General features: G+C 41.4%; 1 protein-coding gene across 1 annotated transcript in view; it reads right to left on the bottom strand.

The window, feature by feature from the left end:
• Positions 1 to 1,216: 1,216 nt before the first annotated feature.
• The window catches only part of LOC135887323 (C-type lectin domain family 12 member B-like), a 60,199-nt gene continuing 44,039 nt past the window's right edge, over positions 1,217 to 17,376 (bottom strand). Inside the window, exons 9-11 of the mRNA XM_065415125.1 lie at positions 2,684 to 2,879; positions 2,350 to 2,462; positions 1,217 to 1,343 (exon numbers count right to left, since the gene is read on the bottom strand). Coding sequence (XP_065271197.1) covers positions 1,217 to 1,343; positions 2,350 to 2,462; positions 2,684 to 2,879 — 436 coding nt within the window. The remainder of the gene's footprint in view (positions 1,344 to 2,349; positions 2,463 to 2,683; positions 2,880 to 17,376) is intronic.

Genomic DNA, 17,376 nt, shown 5'->3' with positions numbered 1-17,376 from the left:
CACATGCCCCTTCAAAAAAGGCTTCTGTTACTCAGGGGTAACATGCTCTATATGAGGAGCATTATTAATTAAGAGGCCATGTGTTCTGCATCAGGGTTTTTTAGGTGTAACGCCAAGTAGGGCTCATAGCAGAAATCTAATTATTATCATCATCTTCCCTGGCATAACTACAAATCTTATTCTGTACATAATAACCCACTCCTTTCAAAAATCTAACCACAGTATTTGACTCTGATGTCTATTGCCAGCAAGTGCCAGAGAGTTCCTAGGCACTGTATTAAAACCATATTACCTCAGTAAAGAGGTAATCATATGGAATTGGAATGTAGAGCACTTTTTACAGCCCCATACTACACAAAATGATCAAGAGGCTGGAAGAACTGAAGTATGAGGAAATGATTCAGAGCCAAGTAATGACTAAGGACCCAAAGAACTACAATAATCTTGCACAAGTCTCTGAAGAATAAAAGGTGGAAGGTGACTTGCTTTGGGTCACTGAAGGTTTATACAGTAACTAGGAGTAAGTGTGATGAAAATGAAGATGGAGTATCATGAAATATTTAACACTGAGATCTATTAGAAGGTTGTATGTCCTCCCAAATGGAAGTGGTGATCACTTGAGTCATTTAAAATGGACCAGATAAAGCCTTGGAGAATATACTGTAGCGAACAGATATGTAGTGAGTTCCCAGGGGATTGACAATAGGTGGTCACATAGGTCTTTTTCCATCTCTAATTCCTGTAGCCTTATTTTTTGTCTGAAGTTATTTGTTTCACTTCTGCAACAGTTACACATTTCAGAACTAGATTTACTGTGCATGTACCTTCTCTCTGGTGTGTGTCAGTAGCTATTTGATACTGCTGGTGCCTTATATCTGCCAGAGACTTCCTAGTCCTGTTTCTGTTTCTTGATTTGCAAGCAAGCAAGCAAGGGTTCTGGTTTTGGCTCTATTTAAATATCACCATGAATCCTCATTTTGTGAAATCTGCAGAAGAAAATCAGAACTCACTGAAAAAACCAGGAGTCCTTGTGTGACAAGTTTTTTCATGAAGTTGTTGGATTTCCACTTCATACGGAAAAATTCAGTGCCTTGCATGGTGACAGGTTTCAGTGGTAGCCGTGTTTTTTGCGTTTTGCTGATACAGACTAACATGGCTACCACTGAAACCAGAACTCATTGATGCTCTTCCAGTGTTCCTTCTGCTGATTGTCTCTTTAGGTCATCTGGACAGCTGCCTTCTCACAGATCCAGGGGTACTTTACATTACAGTTCTTACTGTTATAAACTTTCAAATGATGATAGTACAGGTATGCACTGTTTTCACCATAGGACAAAACAATCCTAGAAAATAAAGCACCATTCTATTACATCCTGCCAATTCAAGTTCTGTAAATAATGCATAGTCACTCTCAGCCCCATAATCACAAAAATTGATTGAGTCACTCTCAGTGAAATGTTTTTTCAAACTGTTGAAGAGTTTGGTGGTGCAAAGAACTGAACCTGAGGGCAATGGCCATGCTTCTTGAGTGCTCCTTCTGGCCCAGAAGATGTGAGATAGTGTGTGCAGGAATGGGATTATAATCTAGGTCACCCTGAGGACAGTGCAGAGCACCAACTCTTAGATCATTGGGCCTATCATCCACAGTGCTTCCAGCTTGGATGTAGAAACTAAAATGCCATTGCCTAGTCAAACCGTACACAGGAGATTCTGCACAGCACTCCCAGCCCAGACACAGGAAGAATAAAGGAACTGAATTTATGTTTCCAGCATGGCAGTGCAGAGCTCTTATCTGCAGGGCACCAGACCTGCCTTCCACAATCATTGCAACCCCAAGGACAGTTCTCATATTAACTACCCACATTTACTACCTTTGGAAGGAGTGGAATCTGGATTCAGAATTTTCCCCAGCTAATAATTATGAGGGACGGATGATTATGTTTGGGAGCCTGTCTGTGTCTGAGGGGAACTGGGTGCAGGAGGGCTTGGTATCCGGGAGGAAGGCTGGAATGAGGTTAGGGATGCTTTTCAAACTGGATGGGTCTAACTGTGGCACTCAGTGATGTGTGGTACCAATTCATGACCTTTCTGCTCCCCTGATTGCCTGCTTTCCTTCTAGTTTGCTTGCTTGCAAATACTAAGCCCCTCCTTTCTCCTGCAGCAGTTTTTTGGAGCCCTACCTTAAAGTGCATGTGAGGTACAGATGGCACCGGGTCCCAGCATGAAGCCTTCACATTGAAGTTTTGTGCAGATCAGTAAAACTGGGAATATAATCTCTCTCTGCTACTTAGACACAATATTATAGATGCAAAGATGTAAACTACTGACGGTTAAGATGTGGAAACTTACCAGTCTCTTTTCTTTGTTGAAAGAGCTGTGTTATCTACCCAAAACCAGCCATCAGGTTTATATGATAACCCTATCCAGTAATATTGTTTTTTATCTATTTGAGGTACATACTCCTGTGAGGAAATAAGAAAAAAATACTTTTTTACTTAATTTTGTAGGTTCAAAAAAAGCTAATGGAAATCAAGTACTGTTAAATTGTGGTAGTAAAAAAAGAAAGAAAAGGGGTAACTTCAAAATTAGAACCTCCTAAAACCCATATCCAGTCATAATAATCTACACCTCCCATTAAGAACTATCTCTGCCCATCTGACTTGCAAGTGTGGACCGCTTATACTTGGTTCCTCCAATAGCCAGAAGGACAACAATTCTTGTTAGAGCACTGATCAACCACTTCTCCTTGCAGCAGGCAGAAGGTGGTCTCCAGAGCAGAAGATCCACGGATCATAACCACAGCATGATTCAAGAAACTCATGCCTCCTATTTCCTTAATAGTATCCTGCATTATGATGTTCCTCACCAAAATGAATTTTCTGAATTTTGGAGACTTGAGAAAAATTACATACAGATACAAGATAAGCACAGTAGGATAGGCCTATACCAGCTTCTTCTGCTCTTTCAGCATGAAAAGGGTGGAATTCTGCGAGGAACAGAACTCCTGACTATGCTGCCAGGTCTCCTTCCGGTTTGAAATGTAGAAACAGGTGTTGCCTCCTGCCCATTGCCAGTTTGCGGGGCAGAGTGTACATATTGGTCCTAGAACAGAAGGAAACCATCATTCTGTTTCATCCTGAACTCTTAAGTGAAGAACACAGAACCTATAGCCATTGGCTTGAGAGGGCAAATTAATGGAGACCTGTAATGTACATGCCACTAATTCTTCATGGGCCAAATCCTGAGGTCCTTACTCAGGTTTGAGTCACTCTTTATTCAGACAATCACTCATTAAGAGCAAAAGGAGTTTGATTAAGTAAAAGCTACATAAATTCTGGGTAAAGACTTCAGGATTTGGCCCCATTTGAAGATTTTCAGAATGAGTCATATGTTATGTCACATCTTGACTGAGACCCCCATGTGACATTCCTGTGTGGCATGTGTGATGTGGATTCCTTTGACTGGTGATTTATTAGACTATGAAATACTTTCCCAAAGAAAGTGGTTGAATCTCCATTTCTTGATATATTTCTACCTTCTTTGGACCAACCAGTAGAGAATATACTGTAGTGAACAATCCTGAACTGGCTATGTGGAGAAAGGGGAGGAAAAGAACAAAATGTGGCCTGTGCTTTAAGGTCTTCCTATCTTTCACTTTTATGATTCTACAGGTCATGAGGGAAAGTCAGAAACTGTTTAATTTGACACTTCACTGCACAACAGGTCAACGAGTCCAACGAGTTTATTGCCCATCATTATCTGTTCCCGGTGCCCATGTCTGAGGCCACCAGCTCTAGGTAGGCAATAAAATCAATTTGTGAGCATGGGAGACAGATTACCTCACCTGCTCGGTTTCCTCTATATTACTGTAGATCTCCCTACTTTTGCTTATTTTCCCCCCTACTTTCCAATACATCTCACCCATCCCTCCCTCAAATCCCACATTGTAGTCACCATAGGTTCTCAACAGACATTAACCAGTATCACTATAGGGCTCAGTTACCATATGATGACAGTACTCTGGACTGAGTCTCAGTCCAGATTCTACTGGTCAGCTGCAGACTTTGCATTCATCATAGTAACTGTCAATAGTTATCCTCATTGGTAGTTTCAACAGAGAGGAGAAAGAGTAAATGATCCACATAGACTGAACTGCCCTCTCATCCCTAGAAGCAGCCCCTTGAGGACACCCTGAAAGGAAGTGGTTTATTCAGCAATCTTGCACTGTTGCTGTTCCTGATATGCCTGTTCTGGGGATTGAGGTCTTCAGTCATGATGTGCAATTTAATTAATTAATTCATAAAGAAAGAACTAACCCATTTCTGAAACAGTTTTTCTGTAAAACATGTGGCATTATGGAAGCATCAGTCACAACTCAATAGTTAAGGCTGAGTTGAGATTTACTCTGAAATTTACATAATACATGATGGTTTTGTGCATTATACAAGTCTATATTTCTCATATGGTTTTGCAGTCATCCCAAATGTGTGGCAGTAAAACATTACCACCCAAGCCTCACATCTTTCATTCAGTTCTCTTTCTGATTATCTCTCTGTCTATTTATGGATCAACTGATCAAGAATATCATTCTATCTAGAAAACATTGTATTACAAATGTATGTTCTAGCAACAACCCTCATTACCTTTCTCTTCTCCTTTCCGATAGAGGGTCTACAGGCCATCAGCCCTGTGCATAAGAACCCCATTTACCATTATTCTTATTGTGCTCCTCCCCTTCCAAACACAAATGCTCTTGCATTTCTTGCATCCTCCTTCCTTCCTTATGGGTCTTGGACACATGGAAAACTGAAATGCACAAAAACATCATCCAGTGAGATATTTTACAAAGCAATTATGATGATGCTGCACAGCATTTGCTTCTTGCCTGCATATTTATACCTGCCTCTGGAAATTTCCACCACATGCGTCTGACGAAGTGGGCACTCACCCACAAAAGCTTATGCTCCAATACTTCTGTTAGTCTATAAGGTGCCACAGGACTCTTTGTCATCATTTACATATATATCACCTTCATTTCTAGGTCACTGATCTAGATTCAGCTCAAGTAGCTACTATATGAAAGTCACTATTATCAGTGGCCTATGTGAAATGAATGGGTGTATTTTCATTGCAGATTTTTTAGTGATACTTGACAATCTTAATGGATGCACAGTGATAGATGGGGAGAGGGCAATTTTCATGGGCAGCAAGAGTTCAGACTGTCTTGTTGGGTGGCTCCTGCCAAACAAGCACCTTTCACTAATGCTGGAATTCCCTAAGAATATTAAAATAAATAAATACTGTATCAATACTTACGCATGGCCATCAGTCCTATGACCAGCACCAGACACAGTGTGAACAAAGTCAGGGCAACTGGACACCATGTGAAGACAGGAGCAGAGAACCCTGGGAGAAATCAACAATAGATTCAGTGCAGTAGAGAAGTGAACCCCTCTCCCTCAGTGCAGTGGTGCTTCCCATCCCCCGTTAGTAGCCATCTGGTTTCACTACTAAATACCTTTTTTAAAACACTTTGCTTTTCTTCACTATCAAATATTTTCAGTCACTATTTGAGTGCCAGGTTCAGCTCCAATGGAAGCTGAGAGGAAGAAAAGGGATCTGTATAGGGGGTTGTGCCTTCTCTTACATATTTGTTGTAGGTTACTGTTGGACATGAGATACTGAACTAGGTGGAAGATAAACCAGACAGGTTGAGGATTCCTATCATCTAAACATGGTGAAACCCTGGTGTAACGGGTTAGAACCCCCTTCTGGGATGCCATCTGATGTATTGGGATTTCACTGAGCCTGCCTGCTCCACTAGCCTGGGCTCCCTCTCCCAGTTTTGCTGAATTAGACTCTCCAGCCTCTGGCAGCACACACACGCAGGTAGGGATGCACCAGCTGTAGAATCACATAGAGTCTACAAACAGCTCTCTATGAGAAGATTCAGCTAGGAAATCACCCAGCACTCAAGTGCAGCTCCCCTCTGGAAAGTACACTCAAAATAATATTGTCTTGTGCTATAGAGAAATCTATTCAATGTAAGCTCATAAATTCACCCCCTCCCTCAATGTGGAGGAAGATATGCACAACTTCTTGCTCCCCCCCCCAAGTTAGAAATTGCATAAACTGAGTTTAATAATAAACAAATACAAGTTTATTAACTATAAAAGCCAGATTTCAAGTGATTATAAGGGATAGCAAACAGAAGAAAAAAAGATTACCAAACAAATAAAACAAAACACACATACTAAGCTTAAGATCTTAAAGAGACTTGTTTCAAGAATTTCTCACCCTAAATGTTGTTTTTAGGCAAGTTGCAGAGTTTCTGTAGCTTAGAGTCCCAGTTATTTCTCTTTACAGACTAGACCCCGTCTTAGTCTGGACTCAGCCCTTGCCTTTCCCACCGCTCAGTTCCTTTGTCTCTTTAGGTACTTTCAGCAGCCCTGCTTCTTACGCAGGACGACAATGAAGGGAGAGTCCAGATAAACTTACTCCCCAGCATTAAATAAGATTTATATAAGGCAGGAATCTTTTGTTTCCCAGTCTTGACCTCCCCGTCCTTTTAGTGGAAAATTATTAGAAGTCCAAGATGATGTTTAGTAGCAGGTGACAGGACCCTCTGACCTAGTAGTGTCACAGCTACGCCCCAGGACGCCTCTCAGGAAGAGAGATTAATATCTTCAAAGTCTTATTGTTTCTTCCTAATGGCCCATCAAGGCTGATTGCCTGTTGTCTGGTGGGTGTCTCCCAAATACATAGACAGTTGTAATTGTTACATAGTCAATATTCCTCACTTTAGATACAGAAATAATACATGCATACACATTGGATAATCACATTCAGTAAATTATAACCTTTCCAATGATACCTTACAAGACCAATCTTGCATAAAATATATTTCAGTTATGCCATATTCATATTGTAAACATATTTCCATAAATAATATGGGGTGTAATGTCACACATGGAATGTTCTGGTGATTCTCTGAATTAGAAGGGCAAAAATGACACACATCCCTTTTGTGGCAGCACCACATGTTTCTGCTCTGTCACCATTAACAGAAAAGAGAAGTGTTTGAATAAAATCTTACCAATTGGATTTAACCCATTCTGGAGGGGATGCAGAGAGCTCCCAGAATCTGTGTCATCTACAGATTCAGGCACTAATTCAGCAAAGCAGTTAATCAGGTTCTTAACTTTAAGCATGCATATAAGTCTGATTGAATTCAACAGGTCCTTGAAATTAAACACCTTCAATTGACAGGGTAGCGTGGATTCTCCATCACTGGAACATTTTAAATCAAGACTGGATATTTTCCTAAGAGAGCTGCTGCAGTTCAAACATGAATTACTTCAGGAAAGTCCCATGGCCTGTGTTATACAGGAGGTAAGATTTGATGACCTTAAAATGTATTAAAGTGGGACCCAAGAGAGCGGAACTTGAGGTTTAAACATACTATTTTCCATTAAAACTATATTGTCCTGCCTCTGCCACAAATGCTCTGTGCGAAATTAACAAGCAAGCCATACCAGAATAATGAAATCTAGATCAGGGCTGGCTCCTAACTGCCAGAGCTCAATTTGGAAATCCTATGTCATGTTAGAGACAAAAAATGTCAGACTCTGTGATGCCTCAGCAATTGTCATAAATAATGCCTTCCATACTATGCATATAGATAATGATATAGAGAGTACACTTTTAAAGTTTGTGGACGATACCAAGCTGGGAGGGGCTGCAAGTGCTTTGGAGGATAGGGATAAAATTCAAAATGATCTGGACAAACTAGAGAAATGGTCTGAAATAAATAGGATAAAATTCAATAAGGACAAATGCAAAGTACTCCACTTAGGAAGGAACAATCAGTTGCACACATACAACATGAGAAACAACTGCCTAAGAAGGAGTACTGCAGAAAGGTATCGAGTGGTCATAGTGGATCGCAAACCAAATATGAGTCAACAGTGTAACACTGTTCCAAAAAAAAGCAAACATCATTCTGGTTGTACCAGCAGGAGTGTTGTAAGCAAGACAGGAGAAGTAATTCTTCCACTCTACTCCATGCTGATAAGGCCTCCACTGAAGTATTTTGTCCAGTTCTGGGTGCCACATTTCAGGAAAGATGTGGGACAAACTGAAGAAAGTCCAGAGGAGAGCAATAAAAATGATTAAAGTTTAGAAAACGTGACCTATCAAGAAAGATTGGAAAAATGGAGTTTGTTTAGTCTGGAGAAAAGACTGAGGGGGGACATGATAGCAGTTTTCAAGTACATAAAAGACTGTTACAGTGAGGAGGGTGAACAATTGTTCTCCTTAAACTCTGAGGTTAGGACAAGAAGCAATGGGCTTAAACTGCAGCAAGGATGGTTTAGGTTGGACATTAGGAAAATATTTCTAATTCTCAGGGAGGCTAAGCACTGGAATATATTGCCTAGGGAGGTTGTGGAATCTCCATCACTGGAGGTTTTTAAGAACAGGTTAGACAAACACCTGTCAGGGATATTCTAGTTATTATCTAGTCCTGCCTTGAGTGCAGGGGACTGGACTAGATGACCAATTGTTCCTTCCAGTCCCACACTTCTATGATTCTATGTACACAGCCCCCATGCATTTTCACTGCAATTACACAACTATTTTATCAGAGGAAATACAATATAAGTATTGTATAGAAATAGATACACATTCTGCAAACACAACTATTACTCATTTACTGAATTAGACAGAATAAATTGTATATAGAGTAATTACCTATTCCAACAATGAAAGTGCAAAAAATATGCAGCAATGATACCTTGGTTGTTGCATGGAGGTATGTCAATGTTCATTGGATTTTGGTATGGCTGGTTTAAAATGGTGCATCCGTCCTCTTCCTGCACATCCGTCATTCTATTGTTCTTTTCTGGTGTATTAAATAATCCCAGTAGGAGAGAGAAACTGAGAGTCTGACTGTCCTACAGAGGACAAGCTGAAAAAGGAAGAATTACTCACTCATCAGTGTTACAACTGAACTCTTACAGGAAATATACACATTGTTAAACTTTGATTTGCTACTTCTATATTTAGAGGAAAATCCTGAACCCTCATTTTGGTTTGGGGCTAGTGGTTGTTGCCCACCAGCTCACCTGCTTCCTGCCTCCCCAGGCTCCCCAACTCTTTGGTAGCCCATCTGGTGGGGAGCATATTTCATTCTGGAAACACCAAAATGTTCCCACTGACCATTTTCATTCTCATTCTCATTCCAGTTCAGGATGAACAAAATTTCTTTCACAGAACTGAAATTCTGTTTCCTGGCCAGCTCTGGTGGGGCCTAACTATGTGACTACACAATACAGTTTTTCACCAATCCCAGCTTCATGTGTGCTCTGCATGATAGCATACAGGAGGAACCTGTGTTGAGCCATTCTCGGGCCAGTGGAGAGACAGGGTGGCTCTAAATGTGTGGCTCGACCTCTCTTTTTCCACCCCCATGCAGGAAGACAGTCCTCTGGTATTACTCTACAATTTAAGTTTTAGAGACAAGCCCACCTCTTGGTGTGATATTTGAACCCAGAAATTTAGTCATACAGCTTCAGGGCAGAAGGGACCCCTAGATCATCCAGTCTGATCTGTATAACACAGGGCACCAACACCTCCCAGCAACCCTCACACTAACCCCGACAACCAGAATTAGACCTCAGTATTACAGACTTTAGGAGAGTAAACTCATTTTGTGGTCTAGTGTTGAGAATCTCATCATGGACTGAGCCTGGCATGCCCCTTGTGCTGTTCTTCATCTGAGCTTTCAGCACCTTTAATGTCTGCCAAACATTTCAAATCCCAATAACAGAACAAGCACATCTCATTCATCTCAGAGCCAGGTTAATTTTCGTTCTCTGCCTCTTCTTTAGCCATTTAGCGCTGGGAATGCCGGCTTTGGTGTCTACCATCTTCAGATGAAAGACTGCAGATGAGAATGGCTGCTGAGACTATTTTATATCTTTGTACAGGCAGTGTCTGCTGGCTAGCTCTAATCTCATCTTTCCAAGTGCACCTTCTTATTGTTTAAAGATATATTTATATTTAATAGTGTAAATATGGAAAAGTAATTGGATTTAAATGAAGAAGATAAAAGATTACACTAACCCTTGATTGTAAGACAAAGATACAAATTATTGCTGGTTGAAATGTTTTGTTCAATTTTCTTTTCAGAAAAAAATGATTTTTTTGAAAATGAATTTTTTGGTAAAAACAAACATTGTGGATTTTCTCAATTGTTTTTGTTTTGCAAAAATTTTCACCAGCAACCATGTTTTGACTTGTGTTTATTGTTTTGGTTTAGTTTGGGAGCTGTTTTTGGTTGTTTGCATTGCTAATTTTGATGAATCACTTTTCGGTTTTTCAAAAATTAAACAAAAATCTATTAAAGACGTTGAACATTGAACTTTTGAAAATTATGATAAAAAAATTGGGAGGAAAAAACCCTGAGACCATTTAGACAACTCACACAATGAAACTGTCTATGAAATTTTTACATATATTCTTTAACCAGCTGTGGTAAAAATGAACCAATCCACACCGGGCCAGTCTCTGAGATGGCACCTTTGTGCCACTCCACTTATGTGAAGACACCATAAAAACTTCTTAAACTGAGCAGTTGAGGATTCCCCTGGCTTTAGGGAATCTCTGGTAGACACAGCTAATGTAGCCCTACAGCCAGTCCTACACCATCCTCTCACACTCCACCTGGCTGGGGATTGTGTCAGGTGTGTGCCTGGGGGACGGGGCACTTGGGCAATGCCTCACCTACCGAATGACCCCTGTGGGGCAGTTACTAAACAGGCATAATTTAGAGCAATCCTAAGAGTGCTCTAACTTGTACTGGAAGCCTAAAAGGCCCCTCATAGCCCCATGGATTAATTCAAGCCCCTGTGTATAATTTGCTTTTCCTGCCTCCCCAGGGTCCTCTGTGTCACAAGTAAAGAACTTGAAGCTCTCTCTATGCCTGTCTCTTTTCTTTTTTCATTTGTTTGTTTTGGGGTTTTTTTGCTGTTATGCTCATCCAGTCCAGGGCCGGCTCCAGCATTTCTGCCGCCCCAAGCAAAAAAAAAAAAAAAAAAAGCCGCGATCGGCGGCGGCAGTTCAGCGGCAGGTCCTTCGCTCCTAGAGGGAATGAGGGACCTGCTGCCCCCGAATTGCCGCTGGTGCCGCCCCTCTCCCTTGGCCGCCCCAAGCACCTGCTTGTTAAGCTGGTGCCTGGAGCCGGCCCTGATCCAGTCCCTACCTTCAGGCCCCAAATTGCTGTCACTTTAGGAACCCATCATTGTTGTCTCTTACTTGGCCAGAAATCTCACTGCTGAGAGATATGAGACACTCCCACCTTCTACGGGACGGGGTAGATGGCCTCTGCCACAGTCCAATGACTCCACCGACCAATCACAGGGCTGCACAGAACCTGCACGGGCTGCACGGAACCTGAGGAGGTCATCTAGTCCATCCTCCTACAAAGAGGCAGCGTCAAGTAAACCTAGACTATCCCTGACTGTGTTTGTCTAATGTGCTCCTAAGAACCTCCAGGAAAGGAGATTCCACAACCTCTAGGTAACCTGTTCAAGTGCATAACTATCCTTAGAGTTGGAAGGTTTTTCCTACTATCTAACCTGAAGTTCTACTGCTGCAAACTAAGCCAATTACTTCTTGTCCTACCCTCAGTGGACATGGAGAAAAATTAATTAATGGGAATTGAACCCTGATCTTCAACTTTGTCATATAGAGTGCTAAACAACGCCCTTAGGAGACAAGTGACATTATTATTTATTATATGTTTTGTGGTAGCACTCAAAGGCCTCCATCTGAACTGAGGCCGCATTGTGCTGGTCACTGTACCAACGTACAATGAAAGACAGTTTGTGCCCAAAGCATTTATAATCTATACTAAAAGCAAGGCATCACAGCAGGTCATAGTTTGTAACAGGAGGTCAAGGGTGTGTGAGAAGACAAGAAACGGTAAATGAAACACATGGTTACATAGACAAAATAAATAGATGATCCAAAGTGAAAGTGACTCAGGGATGAATCTTTGATTGTCCATCTGACAGTTGTTCCATAGTTTGTGTGAAACGAGTTGGGGAGTCTCAGTCCAGTTCTTAACAGAAAAGTGTCCACATTAAAACAGGACACCATTGTAATTTGCTTTAATTAACCACCTTGCTGTGTCATCTTGAAAGCTAGTAAAAGAATTGAATGCATCATGGAAAATGAATGCTCTTGCACCTCACCTCCATTTGTATTCCCATCTTACACATAGGAGATTGTTCCTCTGATTGCCTGGCTAAGGGCCCCAGACTCATTGTTTATGGTTGCTTAAGAGAGGGAGGGATACTGCATAGTCATTGGACTATAAGGTGGATAGAAAGCTGGCTAGATTGTCAGGCTCAACGGGTAGTGATCAATGGCTCCATGTCTAGTTGGCAGCCGGTATCAAGCGGAGGGCCCCAGGTTTTGTTCAACATCTTTATTAATGATCTGGATGATGGGATGAATTGCACCCTCAGCAAGTTCGCAGATGACACTAAGCTGGGGGGAGAGGTAGATACACTGGAGGGTAGGGATAGGGTCCAGAGTGACTAGACAAATTGGAGGATTGGTCCAAAAGAAATCTGATGAGGTTCAACAAGGACAAGTGCAGAGTCCTGCACTTAGGATGGAGGAATCCCATGCACCGCTACAGACTAGGGACCGAATGGCTAAGCAGCAGTTCTGCAGAAAAGGACCTGGGGATTACAGTGGACAAGAAGATAGATATAAATCAGCAATGTGCCCTCGTTGCCAAAAAGCTCAACGGCATATTGGGCTGTATTAGTAGGAGCATTGCCAGCAGATCGAGGGAAGTGATTATTCCCCTCTATTTGGCACTGGTGAGGCCACACCTGGAGTATTGTGTCCAGTTTTGGTTCCCCCACTACAGAAGGGATGTGGAAAAATTGGAGAGAGTCCAGCGGAGGGCAACAAAAATGATTAGGGTGCTGGGGCACATGACTTATGAGGAGAGGCTGAGGGAACTGGGCTTATTTAGTCTGCAGAAGAGAAGAGCGAGGGGGGATTTGATAGCAGCCTTCAACTACCTGAAGGGGGGTTCCGAAGAGGATGGAGCTAGGCTGTTCTCAGTGGTGGCAGATGACAGAACAAGGAGCAATGATCTCAAGTTGCAGTGCGGGAGGTTTAGGTGGGATATTAGGAAACACTATTTCACTGGGAGGGTGGTGAAGCACTGGAATGGGTTACCTAGGGAGGTGGTGGAATCTCCATCCTTAGAAGTTTTTAAGGCCCGGCTTGACAAAGCCCTGGCTGGGATGATTTAGTTGGGGATGGTCCTGCTTTGAGAAGGGGGTTGGACTAGATGACCTCCTGAGGTGTCTTTCAACCCTAATATTCTATGATTCTATGTTGTGCCCATTCTGGGATAGAGGATTTACAGCCTTATTTACCGTTATTCTTATTCATCCTCATTCTTCTGAAACACAAACTCTCATTTTTTTCAAACTCTTTGAGCAATTGCGGTTAGTGGCTTGCATATCTTTGTGGTCCAAGGTGGGGCTTTCAGTTCCCTCCCCAAAGGCTCGGAAACCTGAAATGAACTAAAATACCTTCCAGAGCAAGATTATGATTTTGATCTTTTAGCTATTGTTATGTTATTCATTCTTTTTTGTGTTTATCCACGGTAGGTGTGTGAGTACTCGTGTGCATTTTGCATTGCAAAACTTAAAGGCTAGGAGAAGATGAAGAAAAATACCAATAGATGCAGCCAGCTCAGGTCACTACTTACTGAAAGTAGTTACCATCACGCTTTTTCATGGCCTGTGGGAAATAAGTTGGTGAGTTTTAAGTGCAGAATCTAGTGATCTTAAATGATCTGTGGTGAGACACTTGGGGTTTTGAGGGTGGGGTGTGTGTGTGTGCCTGTTGGAAGACTGATCTGTCTTTAGTGTATTGGTTCTGTGGATATTTAGAGGGTAACACTTTCCATGGGGCTACCAGACCAGCACATTTCACCAGCATTTGAATGCCCTAAAAATCTAGAAGTAAATACAACAAGTCTCAGTACTTACACAGGACCAGCAAGGCTACCAGCTCTATGAACAGCACCGTGTGTGCACAGTTTGAGCAAACCGGACACCATATAGGCAGGGAGCCCTGGGAGAAACCAAGAATGGATTTGGTGATAAAAGGAAGCGCACACACATATCTCCATGTAGTGGCACCTGCTATCTGCTATTGGCAGCCTTTTGGTCACTTTTAAATTATTATTTAAACAATGGTTTTTTTTTTTCCCCAATGACTATTTATAGTGACAAAATGTTTTGAGATTCTGGGTTGAAACACAAAAAGGGAAGAAATACATCTTGAAAAGCAAAGGTAGATAAACATTAATCGTTTTGTGAAGAGCTCTCTATCTATGGATGTTTTTATACTGCACTCATCTTCATAGGCTCTGTGACTATAAATAAATACCACACTACCTGGGAATAATATTATCAAGACGTATAAGAATAACTTCTACAGTGGCATTAACTATGGCTGTGGATCCTCATGATTGTAAAGAGACTGCCATCTGCAGGACAGAAGAAAATCCCTCCGCAGAACTCCAGCATAGTGCATAATAAGATTAATGAAGCCAATGAAGGGATACAAAGAGAGGGATGATGTGGTCAGAGTAATGAACAAGAAAGATTATCCCAAGAGAAGCATATTGAATGGGCTTGAGCAGTCAATTCTTCCTGTATAGCATCTCTAAATATGGCCTTTCCCCTACATCCAGACTGCTAGACTCCAGGCTGTTGTTATCTTATGTCTCAACTACTATGACATCCTCCTGTCTAGCCCTGACAAATGCAGTCTTGCCCTGCTGCAATGATCATTCTCCTAGCTCATCACTTTAACCATGTTACCCTTCTGTTTGTATCTTTTCATTGGGCTCCCTTTTTTCATCACTTCAAATAGCAATTACTTGTCTTCACTTTAAAGGCCTTACATGACCTATCCTCAGGCCACCTATCATCTCTCACACTACTAAAATATGGACGGCCATCTGTGATCAGCCAATGATGCCTACTGCCAATGATGGCAACTGTCATCACCCATTTGTTAATTTTCAATCAAGCACCTTTGTGTTTTCCTCCCATGCTTCCCCTCTCTTAGGAGGAGCTCCCTGTAAAAGTCCACAAAGCTACCCCATTATCATCCTTCATAATTCCCTTTAATACTCTCCTTTGCCATCATGTCTACAAAAACTTGAAATCATCTCAGCAGTGGATGTGCTGAAACCACTGCCTGTCATGCTGATAAATAGCATCCCATTGTTTCCCTGTGTTTCTCTATTTGTCTGTCTTCACCTGTTATCTCTTTTCTTATGCTTAGATTGTAAACCCTTTGGGGCAGGGACCATGTTTTTACTATGTATTTGTAGGATGCCTACCATAATGAGCGTCTGGGTCCATGGTTGGGGTTTTTAGGTGCTACCTCAATAAAAACACATAATAAATAATTATTAAAACTAAAGCATATGTTTTTAACAGTGAGGGTGATTAAAAACTGGAACAAACTACCAAGAAAAGTGGTGGATTCTCCATGTCTTGATATCTTCAAATCAAGACTCAATACCTTTCTGGAAGATATGCTTTGGCCAAATACAAGTTAATGGGCTCAGTACAGAGGTAACAGGGTGAAATTTTATGGCCTGAGATAGACAGAATGTCAGATTAGATGACCTAATGGTCCCTGCTGGCCTTAAAATCTATGATTCGGTGAATGAATCTATGAATTCTTTCCTGGTGCTAAGACTGGCAGTGCAAGAGAGAGAGACTCCTTAGTTCATCCGCAGCACTGAGAGACAAAATTAAATTTATTTTGGGTGGTAGTGAACATAGCTTATAAGGGGTATGCCATCTAATCAGGAAACAAAAAGAATACCATGTGAGTTATCCAGTCACCAAACAGACCAATCATATTGAAAGAATAAGAGAGTTAAACATGTCTAACTTAGAGTGAGGATCACAGGCATGATATAGTACGTTTGCACCAGATAAATAAAATCAACAAGCAGAACGAGGGATTTGTTCATGGCTGTCTCAGGGGGAGGGGGGGTAATAACTGAAGTGTGATGAAATTGAAAAAAAAATGTTTTTTCAGGTTAGAATTGAGCAACTTGTTTTCCCCCCTGCAAAAGTAAGATCTATGTGATCCTCCACAGACATGGTTAAAGCCTCATCTCTTGAGTTACAATATTTGAAGCTGAACTAGATCTACTATTCAGAAGAATCATGTCCTGGAATTCTGGTCACCCGATGTGACCGAACAGGTCTTTTAATTTATATAGTTCTGTGATATTCCTGAAGCTCCCAGTTTCACTTGGTCATCTGTTACACATTTCACAACTGGACTGATGGAGCTAGTGAGTTCTTCCTGGTGTATGTCAGTAGTACTTTGATGTTGACACTAACTTATTTTTGCATGTTACTTCCTCAGACTCTTTCCAGTTATTGTGTATTAATTTTTCTAATGGAACTCTAAACAAAAGCAAAACAAAAAAAAGTAAACAAAATACACTGAGTCTATGTTATCTCATACTGACAGAAACAATGTTCATTCTGGTGAGGTCTCTTCATTTTAGCCGGACAACCGCTTTCTTGTGGATCCAGAATTGTTCCCATGAACAGGCATAATGGGTATACATTTTCAATCCATACAGGATGCACAGTTGTCATAGTTTTCATAAAACTCAATCCTAGAAAATAAAGCATCATTTCATTATGTCCTGACATTTGCGTTCCGTATGTGTATTCAGGGCCCATTCACCAGCTTCCCTGGGGAAAGTAATCTGTATCTTCCCTACAACTGGTTCAGATTACTTTCACCTCCATACCAGTTCAGCTATGCCAACCATGGCATTGTGGGACCAGGTCCAATCCTCTACCTCTGCTTGCCCACTCCCTCCCTGTCCTGGGCACAATGGGGATCAGCAGCCCCACAAAGGTTACTAGTGCCCCTGTGCTTCTATTTACAACACAGGCAGCCAGTGCAAGAGAGTAAGGGAGTGACACAGGATTTTCCCCTACAGGAGCTCTCAGGATGGGTCATAATCTGTCCCTAAATTATCAAAATTTACCAGTCCACTCCCTGTGTTAAGGAGAGCTGAGCCATCCTCCCAATACCAGCCAATCCTCTCAGATTTATATGATAATCCAGTCCAGTAATATTGTATATTGTCTCTTGGTATATGTTTCTATGAGGGAATAATTATTTAATAATTATTAAAACAACCTCAAGTTCTTATCTTATCTTTCACAATTGTGTGACTTAAAAAAAAAACCCTAATGGAAATCAATGACAGGAGATAAT

This window comes from Emys orbicularis, chromosome 1, assembly GCF_028017835.1.
Source record: "Emys orbicularis isolate rEmyOrb1 chromosome 1, rEmyOrb1.hap1, whole genome shotgun sequence".
Classification (NCBI taxonomy): Eukaryota; Metazoa; Chordata; order Testudines; family Emydidae; genus Emys; species Emys orbicularis.
This window is presented reverse-complemented; position numbering and strand designations above follow the sequence as displayed.